Below are 23,008 nucleotides of genomic sequence, written 5' to 3'. Positions count from 1 at the left end.
AATGAAGTCATATCTAGCTGACAGAGTTTGTATTGTTAGCGTTGAAGATCACTGTTCTGTCGGATTCTTTGCGACATCGGGAATCCCTCAAGGCTCAAACCTTGGGCCTTTACTGTTTCTTCTATTTATAAATGATGTAGTGGACTTTATTGATGTGGCAGTATTATTGTTCGCAGATGATTTTGAAAATCTCTTTCGTGGAATTTGTGAACCTCTTCATTCTCGCATACATGATAGAACAATTCAGACAAGAATTCACCTAAAAAATGGTGAACAAGAAAGTCATGTCTTATATATTTCTGAATTGATGCGAAAGATTTCAATGGGTGATTCTTTAGCGAAAATTAAGGGGAGTCTTTCATGTAACTTTTTCCTCCAAGATACAGCCTGTAGCGTTCTACACTGTATATAGTTGTTTATTGTAGCTGGCTTTTTAATTCTTGAAAAGACCATCACATGAAAGATTTTTAAATGTGGTTGTACGTCATATGTACGTTCATATGTGTAGGTAGGTGAAGAACGTTGATCTCCCTTCCTTTTTCGTTCCCGTTCGATCGACTGAAGGTGTTACAGATTGTTACGATCATTGATTTCCCGAATATTATATTACTCTCTTATTATATTATATTACTCTCTTATAGTGTTTGAAAACCCTTATTCAAGGGGTAAGTATCTTTCAATTTTCAAGCAACTTTGATTTCTTACAATGTCTCTTTTTTATTGCTTGATTGAAAATATAATTTCCGTTTTTACTTGGAATGCCTCCGCCATTTTACGTTATGCATGGAATGCTTTCAATATTAAAAATTTTCCTGCGTATAGGAATTATTTCATCCTGCTTGATGCACGCTTTCATATATTGTGTGATCATTTTATTTTTGTTGCACCTCCGTCCTGAAACAATTCGAATATGATTGCCTCGAGATATTTGTATGTTTTTCCTGTTAGAAAAAGTAAGCGAAATAATTACACGAGTGTTTTTTATATTTAGAAAATATTTTCTTTGTTGCTTTGAGACGGAGGTGTCAAGGAATTTATGCTGGCATTTTGCTTATGCATGAACTGTGCATTTCAGTTTTTTTTTGGAGTTTATCTTCCCTGGTAGGAGCTAAGCCAATTTTTCCAAGTTCGGGACTGCTTCAGAACGTTTGACGTTCCTGACTTCACGGAGCTGACGATACAACTTCGTACAATCTGCAGATCCTGCAGCCTGCAACAGAACTTCGTCCTGATTGGCAGTACATCAGTCTTCCCGTTACTCCATTTCAACAGGGAAGTAAATATTATGAAAATCTGGTATTTTCATCTATATGTGTGTACATATGATCTGAGACTTTTTTTAACTATAATTTGTAATTCTAGTATTTAGTATTTAGCTGTAAATCTTCTTCTTGAATTCATTCTGGTACCAGGCTATTGATTGTATATTTTTATTTGTGAAGATAACACTTTTGTAAATAGACGAGTGATTTGTTCGACTGGGAGTTGTGTCATTTTCATTAGAGGAATTGTGTGATCAGGCTCACGACCCAATTACAACCGACTAAGCTCGGGCATTTTAAATGTTCTAATAGTCACAAGACTGTTACAAGCCATTTAAAATTGGGTAAAAAAAAATATTTTTATTCAATATATCCACTTTGGAAAAATTCAGAATAATGAAATTCGACAGATAACTGATGCTAATAAAATGGCAGGTTTTGAGTGTTTTTTTTCCCTGAAATGTAATCACAAGGGGCTGAGAAAAACGACCCCTATAATATTTTACATGAGAACTATATGTTCCTATGTAAAAAATCGATTCAAAAAGTCAAACTCAATCTGCAACTTTTTTATGTCTTGACTTTTTATCCTAAATTTGTTAGCTTGATTGCAAAAAAATAAAATACTGCTCAGACTCTTTCACCATAAATTCAGAGTCAGAGAGGTTGTCATATATATATAAAAAAAAAACAGTAGCTGCTGTCAAATGAGAAATACCTTTATTGTACTGATTTTATCTCATTTTTTAAGTAGTATATTAAATAAAAACAATTTTTTTTGCCTAATTTTAAAAGGCTGTAACTTGGAAGGAAAAGGGTGTTGAACAAAAAAAGTTATATGCTATATGAAACATACCCCTTAATTATTGCCAAAGAATCACCCTTTGAAATCTTTCGGATCAATTTAGAAACACTCTGTGTAAGCCGTACACATCCTTGGTATTTGCAGATCAGACTCTCCCTGAACACCTCAGGTATATTTGTACCTCATTTGCAACTCATTAAGAAATGAGTTTCTGTTTCTCCGAATAGGACCTTCAAATGGGTGTTCCATAAAAGCATTGAGTATTGAACCCCTCCATGGTAATGGACTTTTGAAAGATGTTCGCAGAACAATGTCATTTTGATGATTGCCAACTGAAAGGTTACTGGTTTGGTACTCATAAAGTGATTAGGTAGATTTTGAGTAATTGATTATTGAAACGATTTTAATGAAGGTTATTATTTAGGCTTATGCAGGTATTGTAGCAAGTATTTCCAAGAAGCGCAATACTTTCCCGAGCTAAGGACTAAACTTTTGTCAATTTTTCTTATACCTAAGAGATGGTGATTGAGCCCCACCAACTTTCATAAATAACCATGAATTTCATGGGAATTTTGCCTAACAATCTCAAATATTGCATGGATTATTTTGAGTCTTCATTAAGAATTCACTTGATTTCACCAGCATCCACACAAAAAACTAGCCCCAGGTTTCATTAAGCTTGATCAGGGAATCAACGCTTGATTGACGAATAGACGTCAATTTATTTTCAATAGATATTTCATATTTCATTCAGAATATCATTCTTGCATCAAATTATGATGTTCATAGGTGCATTCATTCATTCTCAATTGCTATTTCTTCAATAAATTCAGAAATGGAAAGGTTTCAGTGATTTCGTTTTAGAAATCGATTGACTGTCAAATCGTTTATCGGATAATCTTAGTGTTATGAAACCCGCTGTTAAAGTATCAAATCCAGTGGTTTCGCTGCATTCATCCTAGATGAACGCAAAAGATGAATAAATTATTCGGAATATCAGAAACTTTAAGCAGAATTTATAATATTAATGGGACTCATTGAATAGTATTTAGATTCAAATATTGATTCTAGGTTTCTTGCTCGGTTTCTTGTTACTTCCATCCAAAAAATTATTTCCTGATTTTGAATTATTCGAAATAAGTCTTCTTCTATTCAATTTCAAGGGTTTACGTGTAACTGTAAATTGATTATTGCGATCATCTGTTTTTTTCCCGAAAATATGTCAGACACATATAAAAATGTCAGGGTTCTTAGTAGAAACGGGACAAATTAACTAAAATAAATTGGCAATCAGCTATTATTGGGCTTCTTGTTTGTTTCATTTTAATTGTTATTTTATAATAACTCTGAGTTTATGAATGCCTAAATTCAATTACCTACTCCTGCAGATTTCTCAGCCACAATTTCCAATAAAGCATGTATCTCTCGAGATTTCAAACTGAAAATTTTTGGTTTATTAGAATCTTATTTTTCCATTTGTGTTATATCAATAATTTCATTTTGGTGCAATGTCCGAATTGAATATTTAAGTCTACTGATGATTCTCTTCAGTTACATTTGAAATTCTTCTTCTTTTGTTGTTATTCCTCGAGCATTATATTCTATGGTCCCAAATTTATATACCAATGTTCGATAGGTTTGCTTATCATTCTTGTCCTGACTTCCAACGGAGAACCTAGTCTGTTGTTAAGTGACGGTTAATTTGGTTTTACTCTAGTGACTGCTAAAACTGTTATTACCAGTGCTGAAACATTTGTTTGCCACAGTCCTGTATATCAACACAAATCCTGCCGCTATGATTGCTGATGAAGAAAATATAGGTGAGTAATCAAATACTTATGTTCGTGAATGTATAATAGCTCAATATAGACTATACAGAGTGAGTAAAAATTAACATACAGAATTAACATTTTCGGTGTTAACTATTTTTTTGAAAATCTCTGTACTTTGACTATTTTGAAAGGAAACTCTAACGCTTTATGTCAAAAATGGATAGAACTTCTGTTGTTTAGGATGATTCGCTCTTTGGTAAGGCTTTTTATGTAGGCTTTTTTTATCGTAGGGGTGAAATGGTCAAACTTGAAGCGTTTCTGTTACTTTGTGTTATCGAGAACATGCCATTTTCGTAGAAAAGTACTTATTTAATTATCATTAAATATCAAGGAACATTCCAGATGATCAATCAATTATTACCCTACAGAAAGGGCTTATTTTTGACAATCACTTGTTTTCGACCTCAAAATCCCTAAAGAAGTGATATTTTGAGTTCAATAGGTTTCGTCAATGTTATAAAAGAGGCGTCTACAAGGAAATCCCATCAATAAGCAAATCGTCCTCATTTAAACAAAATGTCTATTCATTTCTGGTATAAAAAGTAATGGTTACAATTAAAAAAAATCAACTTACCTGTCCCCATCATCCATGAAAAATTCTGCATTTATACCATGAAAATTTGCGTATTTCAAAAAAGAATTGTCCAGTATTTTTCTACAAAATAGGAAACACGGAAGGTATGAATTTTGTCCGTCACTCATCTGTAATAGCATGCTGAAATTCAATCAGGATTTTACATGAATGAATCTTTTCCTATCAATTTAGATGTTAAGTTTAATAAACTTCTGATATTTCCAGATGATAATGTGGCTCAAACTATAATGAAAAGCATAAGGAATGCCATGAAATGCTGCTGTTGTGGAAAGACCATGGAACTTCCAATATGGACTTGTTTGTCTGGCCACAATATATGTTCCAAATGCACTAGATCAAACGAAGTATGTCCGCAATGTTTCGGTAATACCAAGGAACGTTTGAGGAATTTCGAATTAGAAAAAATCTATAATATCTGCATAGGTAAAAGTGAGTAAAATTATAATTTTTTTAATTAGCCTTAGCCATATCGTTTTATACTATTACCTACTAGCTAGATTTTAAAATCAACGGTATTATTTGAAGCATTTTCAATTCCAAATTTTTTACCATTTTTGAAAATAATTTCCTCCTCAACCTTTGCTTCGAACATTTTCTCTCTCTACCTATAATAGTAAGGCGAAACTGGATTCTACTCAGCGCCATTGTTTATGAATTCTGTATTATACTCTTGTGTAACAACTGCAGAAATAGTATAAAAGATATTGAATTCCGAAAAAAAAGATTTTGAGAAACCAAGAAATACAATAAATATTTATCATTCAATAATTTTTGTCGAAAATTTTGAGCAATGGACCTATTGTTCAAAAATCCCATAGAAATAGAATTATGCACTTTCTATTTCAGTATTCAAGGAGATAACCAAAATATTATTATACTTTTTAAATTTTTTTCCAGGTCCAACATTCTTTGAAGAAGAATAGAAGAGACCTTTATTTCTATGTTATCACTGAGGCTGACAAGGAGCAAGTTAAAACACTGTGATTAATTTTTTGTGAATACCACTATTATATTATATTATATTATATTATATATAATATTATATTATATTATATTATATTATAGAAAAGATTCATTCTATACATACGTATAATGATAGAAATGTATTTAATATTTCAAAATATAAAGTTTCGAGTAACTCCAACCATTTTTCACTAGTTAATCCCAATGAATAAAAAAATTACAGGAACATAGGAAAGTAAAATTATACTTTTGATGGAATTGATCAGGTAAAATGGCTCAGTTGTAACAAACAATCTAAAGTTAGAAAGTTAGATCAAAATTCATGGTATATCCAAAAATGTTGTGTTCAACGAATGAGAAGAGAAAAATAATACAAGCTCTTTAATAATTATTTCAATGTTGCAGTGGTTCCCGGAATATTTTCAGATTTCAATAATTTTTACGGTTCGAACACAGAAAGATAAACAAAATAAAAAAGATGATAATAAACAAACGGCTTATTATGTCTTAATATCGAGGAGAAAAAAATTATAAAAATTATTTCAGATATACTTAGAGTACCCTGTTCAAATGAATCTAGACCGCAAACATTAGCTGAAGGAAACCATATAAAGGACACAGACACAATTGATTTATTGAAACAATAATTTCCTGGATGAATAATCTCCAGAAACGCTGATGTCAATTGGCAACCAAGATCATGTGATTTGACACCGTTGGACTTTTTTCTTTGGGGGTTATGTGAGGAGCCAGGTCTATAAGAATAATCCACAATCGATTCCTGAACTAAAGAATAAAATAATTCGTGTCATAAGTGAGTTAGAGCCTTAATTATGACAATTTCATTGAAAAGTTAAACAAAGGAGTAGACGTCCGTAGAGCTGCAAGAGGAGGCCATTTGGCAGCTTTATTTTTCGTATATAAGTTTCGGTTATACTAGCCGAAACTATAAATGAACAAATGCGACAAGATCTTGTGCTTCTTTGCCTAATAAAAATTCATACCAAAAATGCTGAAATAAATTGTTTTTTCTCCTTGACTTTCACGGGAGTATAGTGTTCCATGTGTGATTTTTTTCTGTTTATAACTCCTTATGACGATCCTGCTTCCATTTTTTTTACAATAAATATAAAAAAAAAACGAATACCCAAACTGTTTTTCCTTTCAATGAATGTCTCAATCATTGTTTGCTTGGTGTTTGTGATGATCACCTTAATGCCTCAATTTTTCGTATATTCCTTATTACTTCTTATCTTTATCATATTCGGAATCATCTTCATTAAAAATGTTTTCATGGCTCGTAGATCATCTGACTGCAGAAAAAATTCTTCACACTGGTGGAATTTGAAAAATTATGAATATTTAAAGAACTTTTTTGGGGTCATTCACATTGACATGCATTTCCGATTAAAAGGTCACTGGTTCAGTTTTATGTTGGAAACATAATTCTTTCAACTCCTAGAAATAATTCCAGGTTTCCAGTGTCGTCCACATCAAAACCAACAACCAACATTTCTTCGATGAACCGCGCATCGGCCTAACGCACGCCAATGCCATCGAACCTTTGGAAAGCGTTCGGACGTATTTGGCAATGCCTTTCCACATCGAATCCAATGTATCCGAATCTCCATTCACATGTGAGTTCGAACTTCGAGATGGACAAGATGTGACATCGATGGATACTGATAACACGGTGCTCAGGGTTAGTAATAAATGAGATGGCCTCTTGTTTACACATCTACCTAATCCATGATTACTGTAACTTATCATAGGAGGTTTCTAATACATGCTTATCTTTCAATATTTTTCGAAACAGTTAAGGCTCATTTCAGTAATCCCTTCTTGTCGACTGCTCATCAATATCACATAGATTATAATCAGAGATGACCACGACAATCTGGCTACGGTCTCAGTGTCGCACAATCCCCAGAGGAGGTCCAAGAATAGCGGTCCAAAGCAGTTCCCGCATCTCAGCAAGATGAATTGCCAGGCTGTAATTGCCCAAGGAGCGTCGTCATATTTCATACCATACGTCGGCCATATTTTATGGGGCAATTACCGGAAGTAGGTCATTTATCATTTCGCGATTTCCAAGAGAGTCGTCAACTATGTTTGCTTCTCATCGAAGGTGAGTTCCAGAAATACCAACTTATCCAAAAGATTGTTGAACCTATACTCTATCAAGGAAAAGCTGCTGGAATTTTATCAACTGGATAAGTACTGATCGCAATGAACGATTATGAATTCTTTTACGTCCACTTTTGCATTTTATTGTTCGACTCGAATTTTTATCAAGTGAGAAGTTACTGTTGGCATGAAATACGGAAGTACATAGGGCTTGAATAAATGAGAGACGTTATCGAACAAAACAAAATTTTCCACAGTATTCAAAAATACCAGAGGAAAAATCTGCTGAAATGAGTGAAAAGAAAAAAAATACTTTCACTGATGAGCCACTTGAGGTGTCCCTAAGTATGTCCACAAGTGGCAGAAACACATAATCTCCATGAAAATTAACTATTTTCTATATATGTAGTATGTAGTCCTGCTTGAGACTAAAGTAGATAAGATAAAAGGAGGTGATAAGGCCATATACACCTCTCGATCTCCTCTACCTGAAGACCTCTATTGTGCAGCTTGTCGCTGTTTATCCGTCAGTCAGCAAAGTCTTAATAAATTTGACTGCCTTGTGAACCTTCATCACTTTTCTTGTTTCAAGAACCACGAGTCAAGGTGCTGTATGCTTTTCTCACAATGGCAAGCAAAGCAGTTGTTTAGTTGATTCAGAAGGTAAAATAAGCATACGCTTTAATTGAGATTCATGAAAAGAGTTGAAATCAATCTGAATTTACATACGTAATACGTATTAGCAGAGATACGTTGAATTGGAATGGGATATCATCCCCGTGCGACAAACTTTTACGCCGTGTTGCCTGCGCTCTGGCAACACATAATATTCAGACGAGAAAGAGTGTTTATCTATACTTCAACGATCCAGGGGGATTTACTATGCAGGCAACACATAATACTCAATGCGATATAAAGGTCAATCTAGACTTTCAAGGGTTCAACTGTGTAGGCAACACATAATACACAGTGAGAAATAACTGTGAACCTATATCTTACCTACAAAGGGGTAATTATGAATGGGATAAGCATAATTTAAATTCTTATGTTAAAATAGTCTGATATAAAATAAATGAATTGAATATCGAAATCATAATTCCATAGTGAATGATAGATTGTATCATTATGAGTACAACAAAAGTTCCCTTCGTGTAACTATAAGCGTTGGTTTTCAAACTAAATACGACCAAAAAATCTATTTCAATCTATGAAAAATGTTGCAGCTAATTCTTATGAAGGTTAGCTTTATAGAAACCCATTAGAACTCAGTTCATATCGTATTCTTATGCTTACTATAGAGCAATGTTGAGTATCTTTTCGACACTTATACAACTTCATGAGCATTGTTCTCAATAAAAACAGTTTCTTGCAAATATTGAATTGATGTAGCAGATACTTGATGAAAATTCATAATTGGGCTCGAAACATACAATTTTCACAAAATGAGTTTTTGAGGTGGTTAAGGTGAGGAGATTTACCTTTACCACCTCTGAAGATGCTATTGTGATAGCGAAACACGTGTCTTGGTTCAAAAACTCATTTTGCAAAAATCGTAAAATCTGTTTTAAGTTTGTTTCTTGTAAGAGAATAACTCGATAATTATCGGGCATAGGTATAAGGAACACATATAAAATCAACGAAAAGTTTGAAATTACATTAAAAAATGTTTGAATAAGTATACAGGTTTTTCCTTAGAAGCAAAGTTGTTGTCAGTTTTCGTTACAAGCGGCAACGTCGCAAAATTGAAATGTTTTAGATCGATAAAACAGGTCTGACGATTTTTAAGACCAAATTTTTAGAACGATCGTACGTTGCGTTTTTTCAAAACGCCCAATGGACCATTCACCGTGGTACACCTTGTATATTCCGAATATTATGAGCACTTCTAATTTGAAATTCATCTGTTGAAGTAGGAAACTTGAATTAAGGTATATTTTATATCACACTTATCTTAATAAGAGATCACTTATGATCTCATCGATAAACAAGCATCATAATTCGATTTGTGTAAAAACAATTTCAGTTCTCGATGAAATTGATGAAGAACATTCATTATGTGTACATCTCTAACTATTTCTCAATTCATAGTCCAATTTATCCTCTTTAATCAGGCCGAATATTTCACAATTACATAAAACAATTCAGGAAGCTTGTTGACTAATGAATTCGAACCAAGAATTTTAGCACACCTAAACAAAAATTCATTGTACCTCACAGTATTGCGGTTGGTCTGAATAAGTGCGTTATTTGCTGATGAATATCGATTGAATTTTTGATCCAAAAATGGATACGGCCAAGAAAAATAATTCAACTGATTTGTGCGATAACGAGAAAAGAAGGACACCAAGTCCAGAGCCGTTTAAAGAACCAGATGGAATGGTTACTATTGAACTGGATAGGAATAGCCGTAAGTAGCTTTCTCGCAAAAAAAATTAATTACTTATTCTAAAGAATAGAGTGTAATCCGAAATTAGGTTGAAAAAAACTATTTGCGCCATTATTTGAGGAATTAAAATGATTTTCTGAATGTGTCTACTTTCAACACTAAGAAATCGAAGGCAACGCTAGAATACTTGTCCTTTTGACAATCATAAAAGCAATTACTATAATACATCTAGCTGAACATCCATCCATTTCGCCGTAATAAAGTAACTTAGAATAGATATGTTGATAAAAAATTTTTGGATACTGCAGATATCTGAAATTGGTAAATATATATTTACCACCTTATGCATTTGGAGTGGATAAATAACCCAAAAAAGCTCTTATTGGACTAAACTAAGGCTTATAGTGTTGGTTCTGAATTTTGATAAATTTTCTCTGTTTGAGAACATCTGTAACATTAATTATTATTTTTCATAAATATATTATACAATAATTCTTTCAGCATCTCCTCAACCCCTTTCATCTCCAGAACCATTGAAAAAAGTGGAAACATGTAGCATAAAATATCTATCCTATTTATCGCTTATAACATTATTATGTCTTATTTCTTTCGCTGCAACAGTTTTAATACACAGGGAAGGTAAGTAAACCCGATCGATTACCTATGTTACAGAGCATACATTCTAAATAATATTCCAGATATTGGATGGTTATCAAAAAAATTAACTACTTCCGAAAGAAACGAAACTTTTTATTCTGTGCCTACTGCATCTCCTTTCCAAGTCACCCAGAACACCGTTCCAATCGAAATGGAAACTTGTCCAGCTGATCCACAGGAAGAATACAAAATTCACCTTGTGATGTGCGAAAGAACGAAAACCTTCGATGATTGCTGTCACATGCATATCCGATCTAGACTACCCCAAATAAACGATGTTTGTTCCATACTAGAGATGCTAGACTTGCTCGTTGAATATAAAACGATTTATCTAATGAGAACCGAAAGAGATGTCGATGTGGAATACAATGAGGAAGATTATAAAAAGGAGAAAGAGAAGAAAAAACAAGAAAAGATACGTACTAAAGAGAAAATAATGTCTTACATTCGTCATCTCAATAAACCTCTGCAACGTGAAATCCCTGCATTGTTCGACTGGCTGGGTGATTTATTTTTGGAATATCAGGAAGAGTTCGAAGGTGATGAGATAAAAAACGGCGCTGAGTCCAAGCATTTACCCAGTCTAACACATTATCCAATTCATGAGAATCCTTCAGAACAGTCCAATGATTTCGAACAGCCTGAAAGTTATTTGGAAGCCAGAAAAATCGAAAATAATACCAAGAATGGAACGTTAAAATTAGGAGAGCATGGAGAAAGTGAGCAAAAAATCGCCAATGAAGTTGTTTCTGAAGAATCATCAATGAATCAGACGAATAATGAAAACATACACTCCAGATTGGAAGAAATTTCTGTCACCGAATCAGAGAATCAATCGAATGGAACTACTGAAAATATTGTACCAACGGCTATATCTTCAAAGGAAGAATTGGTCCCAATTGAAGATGCAAAAGAACAAAAGAGAAAGAAAAGAGATGAAAGTGATGAATCTTACTTGCCCCAAAATAATGGGTATCCACCATTTGAAAATTTTGGAGATGATGATTTTGAATTCGCACCTCCTTATGACCAAAACGCAAATATGGAGTCAAACCAAAATATCATGGAGTCGTATGATTTCAATCCAGAAAACTATGTGAATCAAGCTGACAAGAATTTCGAAGAAGGCTATCCAGTTGTTGGACTCTCCCCTGAAAGGACAAGTGATGATACTCCTCGGAACGTAGGTTACCACAGCTTGATAAACGATGGAAGAAGGGATGAAGAATTGAGATTACCAATCCATACAGAAGAACGCGATTTTGCAAGGCAAACTTGGAAAGACTTGAATATTTATGGTTTCACCCAGAGTTTCACATTTCCCCAAGAGACAACAACTAGGAGTAGTCCGGAGTACACAGTGAGAAATGATCAGGTAACTTATTCCTATTTAGATCCGATGCCAGCAATACCGAAAGTTACAAATGATGCACTAAATGAAGTAGAAACTGACAAAATTATTGAATCGGAACTTCCTAGAAAGAGAAACAGAATAAATGACAAAGAAATGAAGTTGCCCACTGACAGTTCGTATACGATTGGTTATACATCTACGCCTAAGGCAACTGCCAGACTTTATGTCGATGCAACGGATTCCATAGAAAGCATTGAGAATATTCGAGCCAACAACGAATCTGTTGTATTAGAAATAGGAAAAACTAAAATACTTGTCTCAAAATCTAATAACGAACTAGATGACGACATGAAGAAACAAGAGTCAAATGAAAGACAAAGTACAACAGACAAAAACTCAAAACAAATGGAGGAAAACAATGAAATTCAACAGGGTGATGTGATGAGTAGCTTTGAGAGCACAAACTCTGGAAGCGTTGAGAATTCTAGGAGTGCTGCACAAGCTACTAAAGGTAATACATTCCAGCTAGTCAACGAAGATACTCAGAGTGGCCAAAATCTTTTTGTTAACCCGAACGTGTGCCAATATCCACAGCCTTTAGGGTCCCCCAACAGATTTGTCATGGGTGCTGATAACCATCCTCAAATAATAAGCATGGTGCCTCCAGCTAATATACCAAAACAACCAGTATACGTTATAAATCCATCTGTTTTCTCCTATCTTCCTCCTAGTCCAGTCATACCTCATTATGGTCCAGTTTCTCAGCAGTACAATCCTTATGCCTTTATAAATCCTTTGAGTACAGCACCGATATCAAATATGGCATCGGGACCCGTTCAAATGGCAAACAGCAACGGTCAGGTTTATCTTTGCAATCCTGCCTTACAAACGGCAAATGTCCCAACCAGTAACACACAAGCTGTAGAGATAAGAAGCTCCAATAATCTTCAAGAGTCTTTCGATAGGGTGCCTATGGAAATCCGAACAAGGTGAGTTTTTCATATATATCTTCTATATCATCTAGATATCATAAAAAAAACTTGAATACCAGCTAGATGTCTAAAATTACTTGCTCGGGTATCTATATTTTCATATCCAATACTCACTACCTACTCTCTGAAGGTAATAGATGATGTAATATTTGTGATGTGATCAGAAATAACGGCCAGTTTAATAATTAAAGTTTGAGCTTGAAGCATCCTTCAGTGTCATTTGTAGTAGGACTAAAAGAAGAAATTAAAAGGACTTTGAGAAATTGTGAAATTGGCAGTAAATCTTTTTATTCACTTGATTTGAATATTATGTACCTACACTGAAAAATTAGAGTGGAAACATTTCAAAAATGCTTAATGATTAATAGCAATAAAACGAGGACGTCTTTGACGTGTCCAATAAATGAGCAGAGCTGTTTAGATGGAAGCAAGTGCATAAGCGTGAGGCATGTCTGCGACAATGAAGTCCACTGCGAAGATGGAAGCGACGAAACTTTCTGTTCCTGTCGAGAAAGGATCGCAGAAATAAGACTGTGTGATGGTTATTTCGACTGTCCTGATGGAGAAGATGAACGTGGTTGTTTTGGTAAGATCGCATGTCAAAACCCTTTTGGGATTCGATAGAAAATCGATCTATAGATTAATAATCAATTATTTGCTTCTTCATAGGTTGTTCTGAGGACGAAATCAATTGTGATGACTGGTCAAGATTCAGGAAAGGAACCTGCGTGCCAATGAGCCAGAGGTGCGATGGCATAAGGCAGTGTGAGATCACTGGTAGAGATGAGGATGATTGCTCAATATTGACTGATCATATTGGCGAATCAAATCCGATGAAAATTTCGAATGCTGCTGGCTTTTTACATCGAAATTACAAAGGGAAATGGTTTCCCACTTGTTTTGGATCGGAAGTGTGGGCTCTAGAAGTTTGTAAGGTTGAGGCTGGTCCTAGTACAATGTAAGAATCAATCAGTTTTTATCAGGTTAGAAAGATAAACAACGGTTTAATTCGTCAAAACTTTTTGTGAACCTCCATAATGTTAGCATGTATTTTGTGATTACTTTCTGTGTCTTCAACTTCTTAAATTCTGATACCATTCCAGAGCACCAATGTCTCACTTAGTACCAACGACTGAAAAGTACGAAGGTGAATACATCAATCTCCTTCCCAACCAAGAAGTAAGTTTCGCAGGCACCTGCGTCCAAGACAGAGCCTCTTTCGTAGAATGTCCTCCTTTATTCTGCGGCTTGCGCATGACCATAAAGAACCCTTATAGACCTCAGGAGCTGGATACAAGCATCGAGGACATGATGAACCATCTGAACAGGCAGGACTACACCTTCGGAGAAGACTTCGATCTATCCAGACGCGCCAATCGAAGCACGAATAGGAACAAAAGATCGGATGATTTCATTTTGGGTGGAGAACGAGTAGTTGGAGGAAAGGCTAGCCAACCAGCGGCTTGGCCTTGGGTTGTTTCGATTTATAAAAATGGAATTTTCCACTGCGGAGGAGTGATTATAAATGAATGGTGGATTTTGACTGCTGCTCATTGTGTTGATAAGTGAGTAGGTGAAATTAAAAAAAAAAGTTTTATCCCCACATTCAGTATCAACTCACTTCAAGATTGTTTCTTCAAGATACTGGCTCTTCTATTATGAAATTCAAGCTGGCATTTTGAGGAGGTTCTCATATTCCCCAATGGAGCAGGTTCGTTGGGTAGTGGCAGCGATAGCTCATGAAGAATACGATAAATCTAATCTAAAGAACGATATAGCCCTGATGAGGCTTTCTTCTGCAGTTAGATACAACCGCTACGTACGTCCTATTTGTTTACCATCAGAGACTACCGCTGGCACAGATTTTCGACGTGGTCCATCTCCAGGAACTATCTGTACAACAGTTGGATGGGGAGCTACAGTAGAACATGGAACTGACCGTAAGTTTCTTGCATTATACAAGGTATTTTCAAAGGTGAATCTATTTTCAGAAGGTGTCGTTCGAAAATCTAATAAATTTGTATAAACACTTTTGATTACTATTTCTAGCTGATCATATGAGAGAAGTAGAAGTTCCTGTCCTGAAAAGCTGTAAACATCCGGAGGACATAGAAGGAAAAGAGATTTGTGCAGGCCTCTTCGAAGGTGGAAAAGACGCTTGTCAGGGAGATAGTGGAGGTCCTTTTATGTGCCAAAATCCAAATAATCCAAGCCAGTGGTATTTGGCGGGTATTGTTAGTCATGGTGAAGGGTGCGCCAGACCTGATGAACCAGGAGTCTACACTAGAGTCAGCCAATATATGGACTGGATCGCCGACAATATGAGTGAGTGATTTGATATGTGATATTTTGAGGATGAATAATATATCTCTTTTTTAACCATGATTTTTCTTAACTTGTGCATAAAATAAGTATGATCAATCGTATGGATAAGAATTTTATATTAACATGCTATATATTTTCAATGACTGGTTTTCGGTGTTGATCAACACTTTTCAACGCATATATTCTAGTACCTGGTAATTTTTTTTAAGAATTGCATTCGTAAGACATAATTTCTTCGCTCAAGGTCATTGTGAAACGAAGGTCTCGAAATGCTGGTACAGGTACCTCTTCTATCTTTTCAGGAGAGAGGAACTTCTTCTCAAGGCAACCATTGCAGAAATGTCCGGGCTACATATGTAAAGGAACGAACAAATGTATACCAAAAAAGAGACATTGTGACAAAGTTGTGGATTGCTTGATGGGAGATGATGAGCTGAACTGTGAAAATAGATTCCACAATATATTCAAATTTTCTGGAGATTCCTTTATGCCCTTTTTTCGATCAATGAATACATTGAAAACGGAGGCACCCGACAACAATGAAGATGATGGTAATATTCTGGGCGCTGTAATCATCAATTCTGATTTTGAGAATTCAACCGAAACACCAAAACCTAAAGATATACAGGTGGAAAAAATGGAGAATATTTCGCGAGTGATATATCATTACGAGAAAATACCTTATTTCAATAACAACACGAAGAACCCAGACTACTTCAGATGTGATCAGTGAGTTTTATTTTAACTTGCTATCTTTGTTACTATGTATATTGATGTAGGTGTGTTTATTTGTTGAAAAAACAAGTTTTTTTTGGAGTTATTTAATTCGAGTTTCAAAAAGCTGTCATTTTTCATGTTTGAACAAGAAGTTTCCACTGAAATGATTTAACCAACGAATTGATAGAAGATCAGAAAATGGCTTTAGATTAGTTATGAGCATCCTTAGGAATAAATATCTATCAAAGGAGACTGTAGAGAACAAACGAACAATTACAAACATATTGCTGATATTATTACACCTATCTATCATTCCTCAGATTGCTCCAAATGATCCCAATAGGAAAACGTTGCGACAAAACTGTAGATTGTGAAGATGGAACAGATGAACAAGGATGTAGATGTGTCGACTACATCAAACTGAACCATGAGAACGCCATTTGCGATGGTGTGATAGACTGTAAGGACAAGACTGATGAATCTCTCTGCTGTAAGATAATTAGTAAGGCATGGAAAGGACTTTTCAAAATGATTAATTTTTAGTTGCTTGTAGAGAGGGAGAATTTAACTGTATGAAGAGCAGGATGTGCATTTCTCGTAATCTCGTGTGTGATGGTAAACATGATTGTTCCAAAGGTGAAGACGAATCGGATTGTGGTGAGTTTTCGTTATTCTTTCGATTGAATTCTAGGAGGAAACATGGCTCTATGACTATTCGCATACATACATATATGAAGTTACTTTTTTTGACGATACCTATATATTATAAAAACGTAATGGCACTTTGCATTGGTCTGGTCTTCCATTTGTTTTTCATTTGAAATTGACGAAAACTGAACATATGAGTATTTTTGAACGTTTTATATTCAACATAACACAGCAACATCAGTTGAATTGATGTCGCTGCTTTTAAACATCATCGCTGAACATTCTAATCCAGTTTTATAGCAAATAATTTTGAGATAGCGAAACAATTCTATCACTTATGGTCAGCATCTTTTCAGTTGCCCTGACTGATGGAAAAACTCTCCTTTTGGACGATACCAATCGACCGAATATGAGTCTTTATGGTGTAGTAAGTGTTAATCGCTTTGGAATATGGAGACCATATTGCAACACATCCCACTCGAAAGCAGATGCTACCATAGCATCTAACATTTGCAACTATTTAGGTTTTGGGGAGTATACCAGATTTGAGAAAGTACAAGTCGTTGACAACTCATTATTGGTCAAGAATATTGATTCAACGTCTCTGGTGAGTATTCAACTTGATACCACCACAGATTTTTCTAATAACACATGTTCCAGGATCCTCAAGAAAATAGTTTTACTAATGATAGCATGACCTGTGATGGGTTATATGTATGGTGCTCTTATGTCAACTCCGACAGTACTATCGAACATGCTCAAAAAGAAAGTAAAATCAATGATACTTACGAAGCAACGTGGAATGCGGCAATTTTTTCAGATGGCCTTTATAAATGTATGGGTGTTATACTGAATGAGAAATGGGTTTTAACGTCAGTGAACTGTTTTGATGGTATACTGCAGTGAGTTTTCATTCCGCAAAACTTTTCGAAGAATTCAATCCTCAAATTCATGCCATGAATGTTCTCTTCCCAGAGATTCGTGACAGTTTTTTTTTTCTCAAGTACTATCCAAGAATAATCACTACCAGTAGATTCGGGTGACTTGGGACAGTCCTGTAACTTGGGACAATTACCCCCCTTGCAGATTTCATTGTTTCTTACCTATGATGAGTGAAGGGACAAACTTATAAGATTGTGTAGCGTCTTTTCGGTTAGTTTAACAATTAATTCCTGTTGAGTTTGCCGTGACCAGATCGTTTGAATTGACAGGAAAAACTAACGAATTCAGGAGAGTAAAAGCGCGTTTTTTTATGGCTCTTATACTTTCTAGTTTCCTGTACATGTATTTCACTTTGTGCATGTGTAATTTTTTTTTCTGGATTCGTGGGATATTGGGATATTAGATTGAATTGATTAGACTGAAGTTGAATTCAACAATCGTCCCAAGTCACCCGAATCTATGGTATAGATCTTGACTTCAATCTTTTAATAAACATGATAAGTGATGAACCCATTATACATTTGCTTTGTAGAGTCAAACTCAACTTGTTATTGAGTAATGAAAGTTCAATTTAATTGCTCTACATTTATAATGCGGAAAAGCAATGAGGTTCAGGTTCAATGCTGGTCCAGTTTTTGATGTTTTTCCTCGACTTTTGATCATAAAAGTAGAAAAGTATAGACATTTTTTTCTAAACTTTCAAAAGTTAAAGATAGCCTTGATAACTAGGTTCAAAATGTATCTCAAATTAACTTTGTGAAATTTTCAGCTATAATATCCGATATTTAGCAGTGGTGGTTGGAAAAGGGGCTAGATATTTCGATGTACCAGGTCCCAATGATCAAATTTGTAATGTTGCGGAATCCTATCAAGTTGTAGAAACCGATATAGCTGTTCTGAGATTAGAAAAATCGATACAATTCAATAGATATGTCCAACCAACTTACTTAAATATGAGGTAAGCTATATATATTCATTTGCAGTCATCTTCAATCACGAAGGATCCCGGTCTCAAAAAAAAAAATGAAGGTGAAGAGTGTCATTGTAGGAAAGGGGCTGGTTAAATTAGTGCAAAGAATGATTCACGAGTTTTTCGATAAAATAACATTACATATTAACATTAGGCTGGAATCCAATGATTACTATTTTCAGTATAATGTGATGAACTCCTTAATGAAACTGCAGTATAGAATGTTTAACTGAAATACTGAAATTACAATTATTGCTCTGATTGGGTATTTAATTTCTTTATAGGCGTGAAAGACTATAGAGTTTCCAGAATTTTCATAAATTATGTTTAACGAATAACTTCAATTTCAGAATCGATAACAATAGGAAAGAAAGATGTGTTGCAGTAGGATTGAAGAATGGAAGATCTAGTTTGCTATTTTTGCAAACAAAATCGAATTGTTCCAGAGAAAACACCTGTTTTCATGCAGCCTCAACTGAAAATTGCTTGGACGTAAGTAACCTACAAAATGGAATTCCTAATTGCGTTTAATACAGCATATTTTGGAGTTGCATTGAATTTTTCTTTAAAGGGTCCATGGAGTGGCGTGATCACGTGTTACGCTGGTAACGGTTGGTATCCAGCATCGGTATTCAGTTCCATGGGCAAATTCTGCCCATTCAAAGATGACGCAAACTTCACCAGTGTGAGATATTGGGCTAAAGACATTCATAAATATGCAGGTGAATATAAAATCAATGAATGGATCAACTGAAATACACTGACATGAAACTTTCTTATAGGTAATCTTAAATCGGTGACTCAGAAAAGCTTCTGCGATGGCTTCCGATGTGATTTGGGCAACTGCATCGATGTCGACCAGATATGCGATGGTATACCCCAATGTTTAGGAGGTGAAGATGAAACTCCATTGTTCTGTCAGAAGAAGAGAAATGCCTGCCCCATTCTGAAGAATTGTGGTGAGTAACGAAAAAGAAAATTATCCAAGGGTAATGTTTTGAAAGACCTGCTGACGTCAATTACATGTTTTATGGGACAAAATTTGAAACTTTTCTTAAGCAGCGATTAAAAAATTTAACATATCAGCAGGTTCATTCTTGACTCCAACACTGAATATATTTAATAACAGACAATTCCCGAATATGTTCAAAATGTAACGAAATGAAAGATTAACACAGTGATGAAGAAGAATTAAAAGAATAGAAGATGCCTACTAGGACACCAAATCTAAAATAAGTCATAAGTAAAATATTGCCTGACCATATGAACTTGTGAAAAAAATTTAAGATAACTGAAATAAGAAAGAAGAGACAAAATATCAATGCGAAGTAGTGTAATATTTTCAACAAAATTTCATTAGAAAATATAAGAAGAACAGCAACAGTTAACAGAATGAACAACTACTAACAATTAAGCCATTTCATAGACACAAGCTCGACCAGTGAGTCTCTATCAGATGAACAAAAATCTTAATCTGAGAAAAGGGATGAATATTAGCAAAATTAATTAGCTTAATTTTTTTGAAGGTCAGCTTTCGAGTCGTTTATCGCTCAATAAAATTATCCGTAGATGGAAATGTGATACATATTCTGAAAGAGCAACTCTACTAGTAATAAATCTGAAAATTTCATCTATGTCGGCAAAAAAAATATTGCTGGAGATAGTAATGCCGAGCTAGATACTTTGTAATAAGACAACTTTACACAAAACGCAAAATCTCACAAAAAGTAATGAAATAAAAATGGGTTAAGACTCAGAACGAACGAATAGGAATAGGGTATGAATTCACATTGTGGAAATAAGAAACCAACTGCGCAAATCAAAAATTCATGGATTCGAAATCTAAGGAATATTTATAATGAATACATTCTTAACCCATTTTTCTGTCGCCAGCCGGAGTTCAACATATTTTTTATGTTGAAGTTGCTTGTACGGCAAATACAGATTTCAGTCATAATAGCTTCAAATTTCAAGAATTTCATTCACTTCCTTGTAAACTCGGAGAGGTTCTCATAAATGGTGAAAGTAAATTCACCAACTCATGTTACTGTGAAATTCGCACTCAAATTGGTTGCTGATATCGTACATGCTCAGGATACGCCTTCGATATAGTTTTATGTGCTACATTGTCTGGCAGATTCTGAATTCACATCAGTTTCCCCGCTATATGCTTCGACTTAACATGATAATGAAAAAGAAACTTCAATTGGCTTCGTAAAAGCATAAAGGATGCTATTTACAGAATCATACTCAGGTTTGAGTTGAATCCATTAGAATTTGTAATGATTCTCGTCAAATATGCCGACATTTCAGTTTTAACCTTGTTCACATTCTGCTTTCACTTGTGTACCAATGAACTAGTCAATATAGATCAATAAAAACATTACACATAATTGGTTTTTGTGCTTCCGCCGTAGAATGCAGCTGTATTTACTATTTAATTCACACGTTATAATTGTATTCAATTGAAATATAGGTACTTATTATCATAACACTCCTTGAATTACAGAAAAAATATCATAGTAAACTCATAAATCCTAATAAGTCAGCAATTCTAGTGATCTTTGAGTTATGGATAGCTATTAAATATGAGCATCAATTCACAAGAAAATTCATAAACACTTCTTCTAATTAATTTCAAGAAGATGCATGAATAAAACAGCTTAAAATCATATTATAGAAACTATTGAAGGTTTCAGTGCAATTTGAAATGTGGCTTTCTCATATCAGTTTTGGAAAGAACTAAATAACGATGTGTGAAATTCTCTGAGCTATTTTACCGAATGAAAAGAGGACCATATTTTTTATTGCATCTGACATTCATGTTGTTTACGTCTTCTGCAGATCCCATAATTATCGAACTGTGGAAACATTAAGATATTTAAATATCGCCATTGAATACTTCAAAAGCAGTACCTGATAAATTATTAGTTGGCTAGTTCTATTTCTTCTAGATTATCAGTCTTTGATGTTGGTATATTTGAAGAATCGAAAATGAACATTTTTTGTTTTCCCTTTCAGCCTGTCCTGTGGATCATTTGACGTGTCTGAATGGTAAATGTGTACACAAATCTAAATTCTGCGACAGAGTGAACGATTGTGGTGATTACTCTGACGAACCACCCAGATGTACCTGTAGATCCTTCATGAAGTTAACCCATCCAGAGAAGGTTTGTGATGGACATATAAACTGTTTTGATGGCACAGATGAGAATCCTAAGATGTGTCAATGTAAATCGGGTGATTTTATATGTGGCAAGTGAGTTTCAACCGAATGGGGAGAAAAGGTACATTTTCTTACAATAACATAATTTTTCAGGTCCAGATTGTGCGTTGCCAACGAGATGGTTTGCAACGGTTTCAGAGATTGTCCAGATGGAGAAGATGAAAAAGAATGTTACGCTTTAGCCTTAAATATATCCAGGTGACTATATTCCATATAAAATCTAATTAATATTTGAACTTCATAAAATCTTAAATTATTCATTTATTGATCATCGCATCGTCAGTAAACTCTGAACTTTGTTCGGTTAACAGGTTTTGAAGTATTTCTCTCATTTATCTTTTGTTATTGGTGATATTTCGTTTTTCCTCGGATCTGTTCTCATATTTTCAATCATTTTTTTCCCACAATGTAGGCGTTGATTTTTTGATAGTTCTTTTCTCTATTTGCATTGAACAAACCAATGATTTTCATTATTTTAACTAATAGAATAGACTATTATAGAAAGTAGCACATGATTTCTTTTACTCTTTCGATTAAACAAAAGATTATTTTCCTTTTATTTCTGAAGTGATGCAAATAGTGGAGAAGTTTTGACCAGAACGGCAGGCCAACTATTCGATAGCTGCTTCTTGGAGTCACCCCCTGAACACGAATTGAACAACATATGCCGTCAACTTGGTTTCGTTTCCTCCAACTCTAGCCGTATGGAACCCTACCCAGACGAGAAGCAAACAGCTCTGGTTCCGGTAATCGACACTTTCAGCGTCGTGTGGATACGACGCGAAGGAAGAGTGCCTTTACTGTTTCGCATGAGGACCGGAAACGACGCCTACTTGACCTTCCGGACACAGAGTAACTGTCATCGACTGCATATCGAGTGTATTTAATCGGGAAGGGTGTGCGATGAATAAATAATGAGGTCTACAAGTAGTTTTTGTGTTAAAAGTTCAATGAAAGATTGAAAAGTACCATGAACCTCAAACTCTCTTATTTATATTCTAGAACTAAAGAAAAGTAGAAAAAGGTTGAGAACTATAAAAAAATGTCGGTTATTCCAAGCAAAAAGGAGAGGCGATTTGTCCAAATTCAATCACAGCATCAACATTAATCTTCGAAAATTCAACACATATAGAAAAGTTGCAGTTTTTAGCCCTTTTAAATCTCCACACAAGCCGTTTTTTTTTTTAATATCAGTGGAGAAAATTAA

The 23,008-nt window shown here is 34.7% G+C and overlaps 2 protein-coding genes and 1 long non-coding RNA gene across 3 annotated transcripts; all 3 read left to right on the top strand.

The window, feature by feature from the left end:
* The first annotated feature begins 429 nt into the window (after positions 1–429).
* LOC123315384 lies at positions 430–1,484 on the top strand. Its single transcript, XR_006537946.1, has 2 exons — positions 430–665; positions 1,076–1,484. It is a non-coding gene; the product is annotated as an uncharacterized LOC123315384 (long non-coding RNA).
* Positions 1,485–3,095: 1,611 nt separating this feature from the next.
* On the top strand, positions 3,096–5,476 carry LOC123315745 (E3 ubiquitin-protein ligase siah-1-like). Its single transcript, XM_044901575.1, has 3 exons — positions 3,096–3,887; positions 4,699–4,923; positions 5,392–5,476. The coding sequence occupies exons 1-3, from the start codon at positions 3,863–3,865 to the stop codon at positions 5,415–5,417; spliced, it is 276 nt and encodes a 91-aa protein (XP_044757510.1). The 5' UTR covers positions 3,096–3,862; the 3' UTR covers positions 5,418–5,476.
* A 4,306-nt stretch (positions 5,477–9,782) lies between these two features.
* Positions 9,783–22,725, top strand: LOC123315190. Its single transcript, XM_044900785.1, has 20 exons — positions 9,783–9,991; positions 10,472–10,609; positions 10,669–12,970; positions 13,342–13,559; positions 13,643–13,931; positions 14,077–14,538; positions 14,615–14,913; positions 15,023–15,298; positions 15,601–16,027; positions 16,336–16,505; positions 16,559–16,672; positions 17,020–17,270; positions 17,324–17,565; positions 18,375–18,563; positions 18,926–19,067; positions 19,147–19,297; positions 19,358–19,534; positions 21,597–21,834; positions 21,895–21,999; positions 22,370–22,725. The coding sequence occupies exons 1-20, from the start codon at positions 9,868–9,870 to the stop codon at positions 22,686–22,688; spliced, it is 6,633 nt and encodes a 2,210-aa protein (XP_044756720.1). The 5' UTR covers positions 9,783–9,867; the 3' UTR covers positions 22,689–22,725.
* The last annotated feature ends 283 nt before the right edge of the window (positions 22,726–23,008 follow it).

Source organism: Coccinella septempunctata, chromosome 6 (genome assembly GCF_907165205.1).
Source record: "Coccinella septempunctata chromosome 6, icCocSept1.1, whole genome shotgun sequence".
NCBI lineage: Eukaryota > Metazoa > Arthropoda > Insecta > Coleoptera > Coccinellidae > Coccinella > Coccinella septempunctata.
This window is presented reverse-complemented; position numbering and strand designations above follow the sequence as displayed.

Excerpts from the sequence above, each read along its gene's own strand:
- LOC123315745 (XM_044901575.1), top strand. The coding sequence starts at position 3,863 with ATGATTGCTGATGAAGAAAATATAG. Across the intron at positions 3,888-4,698 it reads TGCTGATGAAGAAAATATAG|ATGATAATGTGGCTCAAACT; the intron begins GTGAGTAATCAA and ends TGATATTTCCAG. Across the intron at positions 4,924-5,391 it reads TAATATCTGCATAGGTAAAA|GTCCAACATTCTTTGAAGAA; the intron begins GTGAGTAAAATT and ends ATTTTTTTCCAG.
- LOC123315190 (XM_044900785.1), top strand. The coding sequence starts at position 9,868 with ATGGATACGGCCAAGAAAAATAATTCAACTGATTTGTGCGATAACGAG. Across the intron at positions 13,560-13,642 it reads AGATGAACGTGGTTGTTTTG|GTTGTTCTGAGGACGAAATC; the intron begins GTAAGATCGCAT and ends GCTTCTTCATAG. Across the intron at positions 16,673-17,019 it reads TGAAGACGAATCGGATTGTG|TTGCCCTGACTGATGGAAAA; the intron begins GTGAGTTTTCGT and ends GCATCTTTTCAG.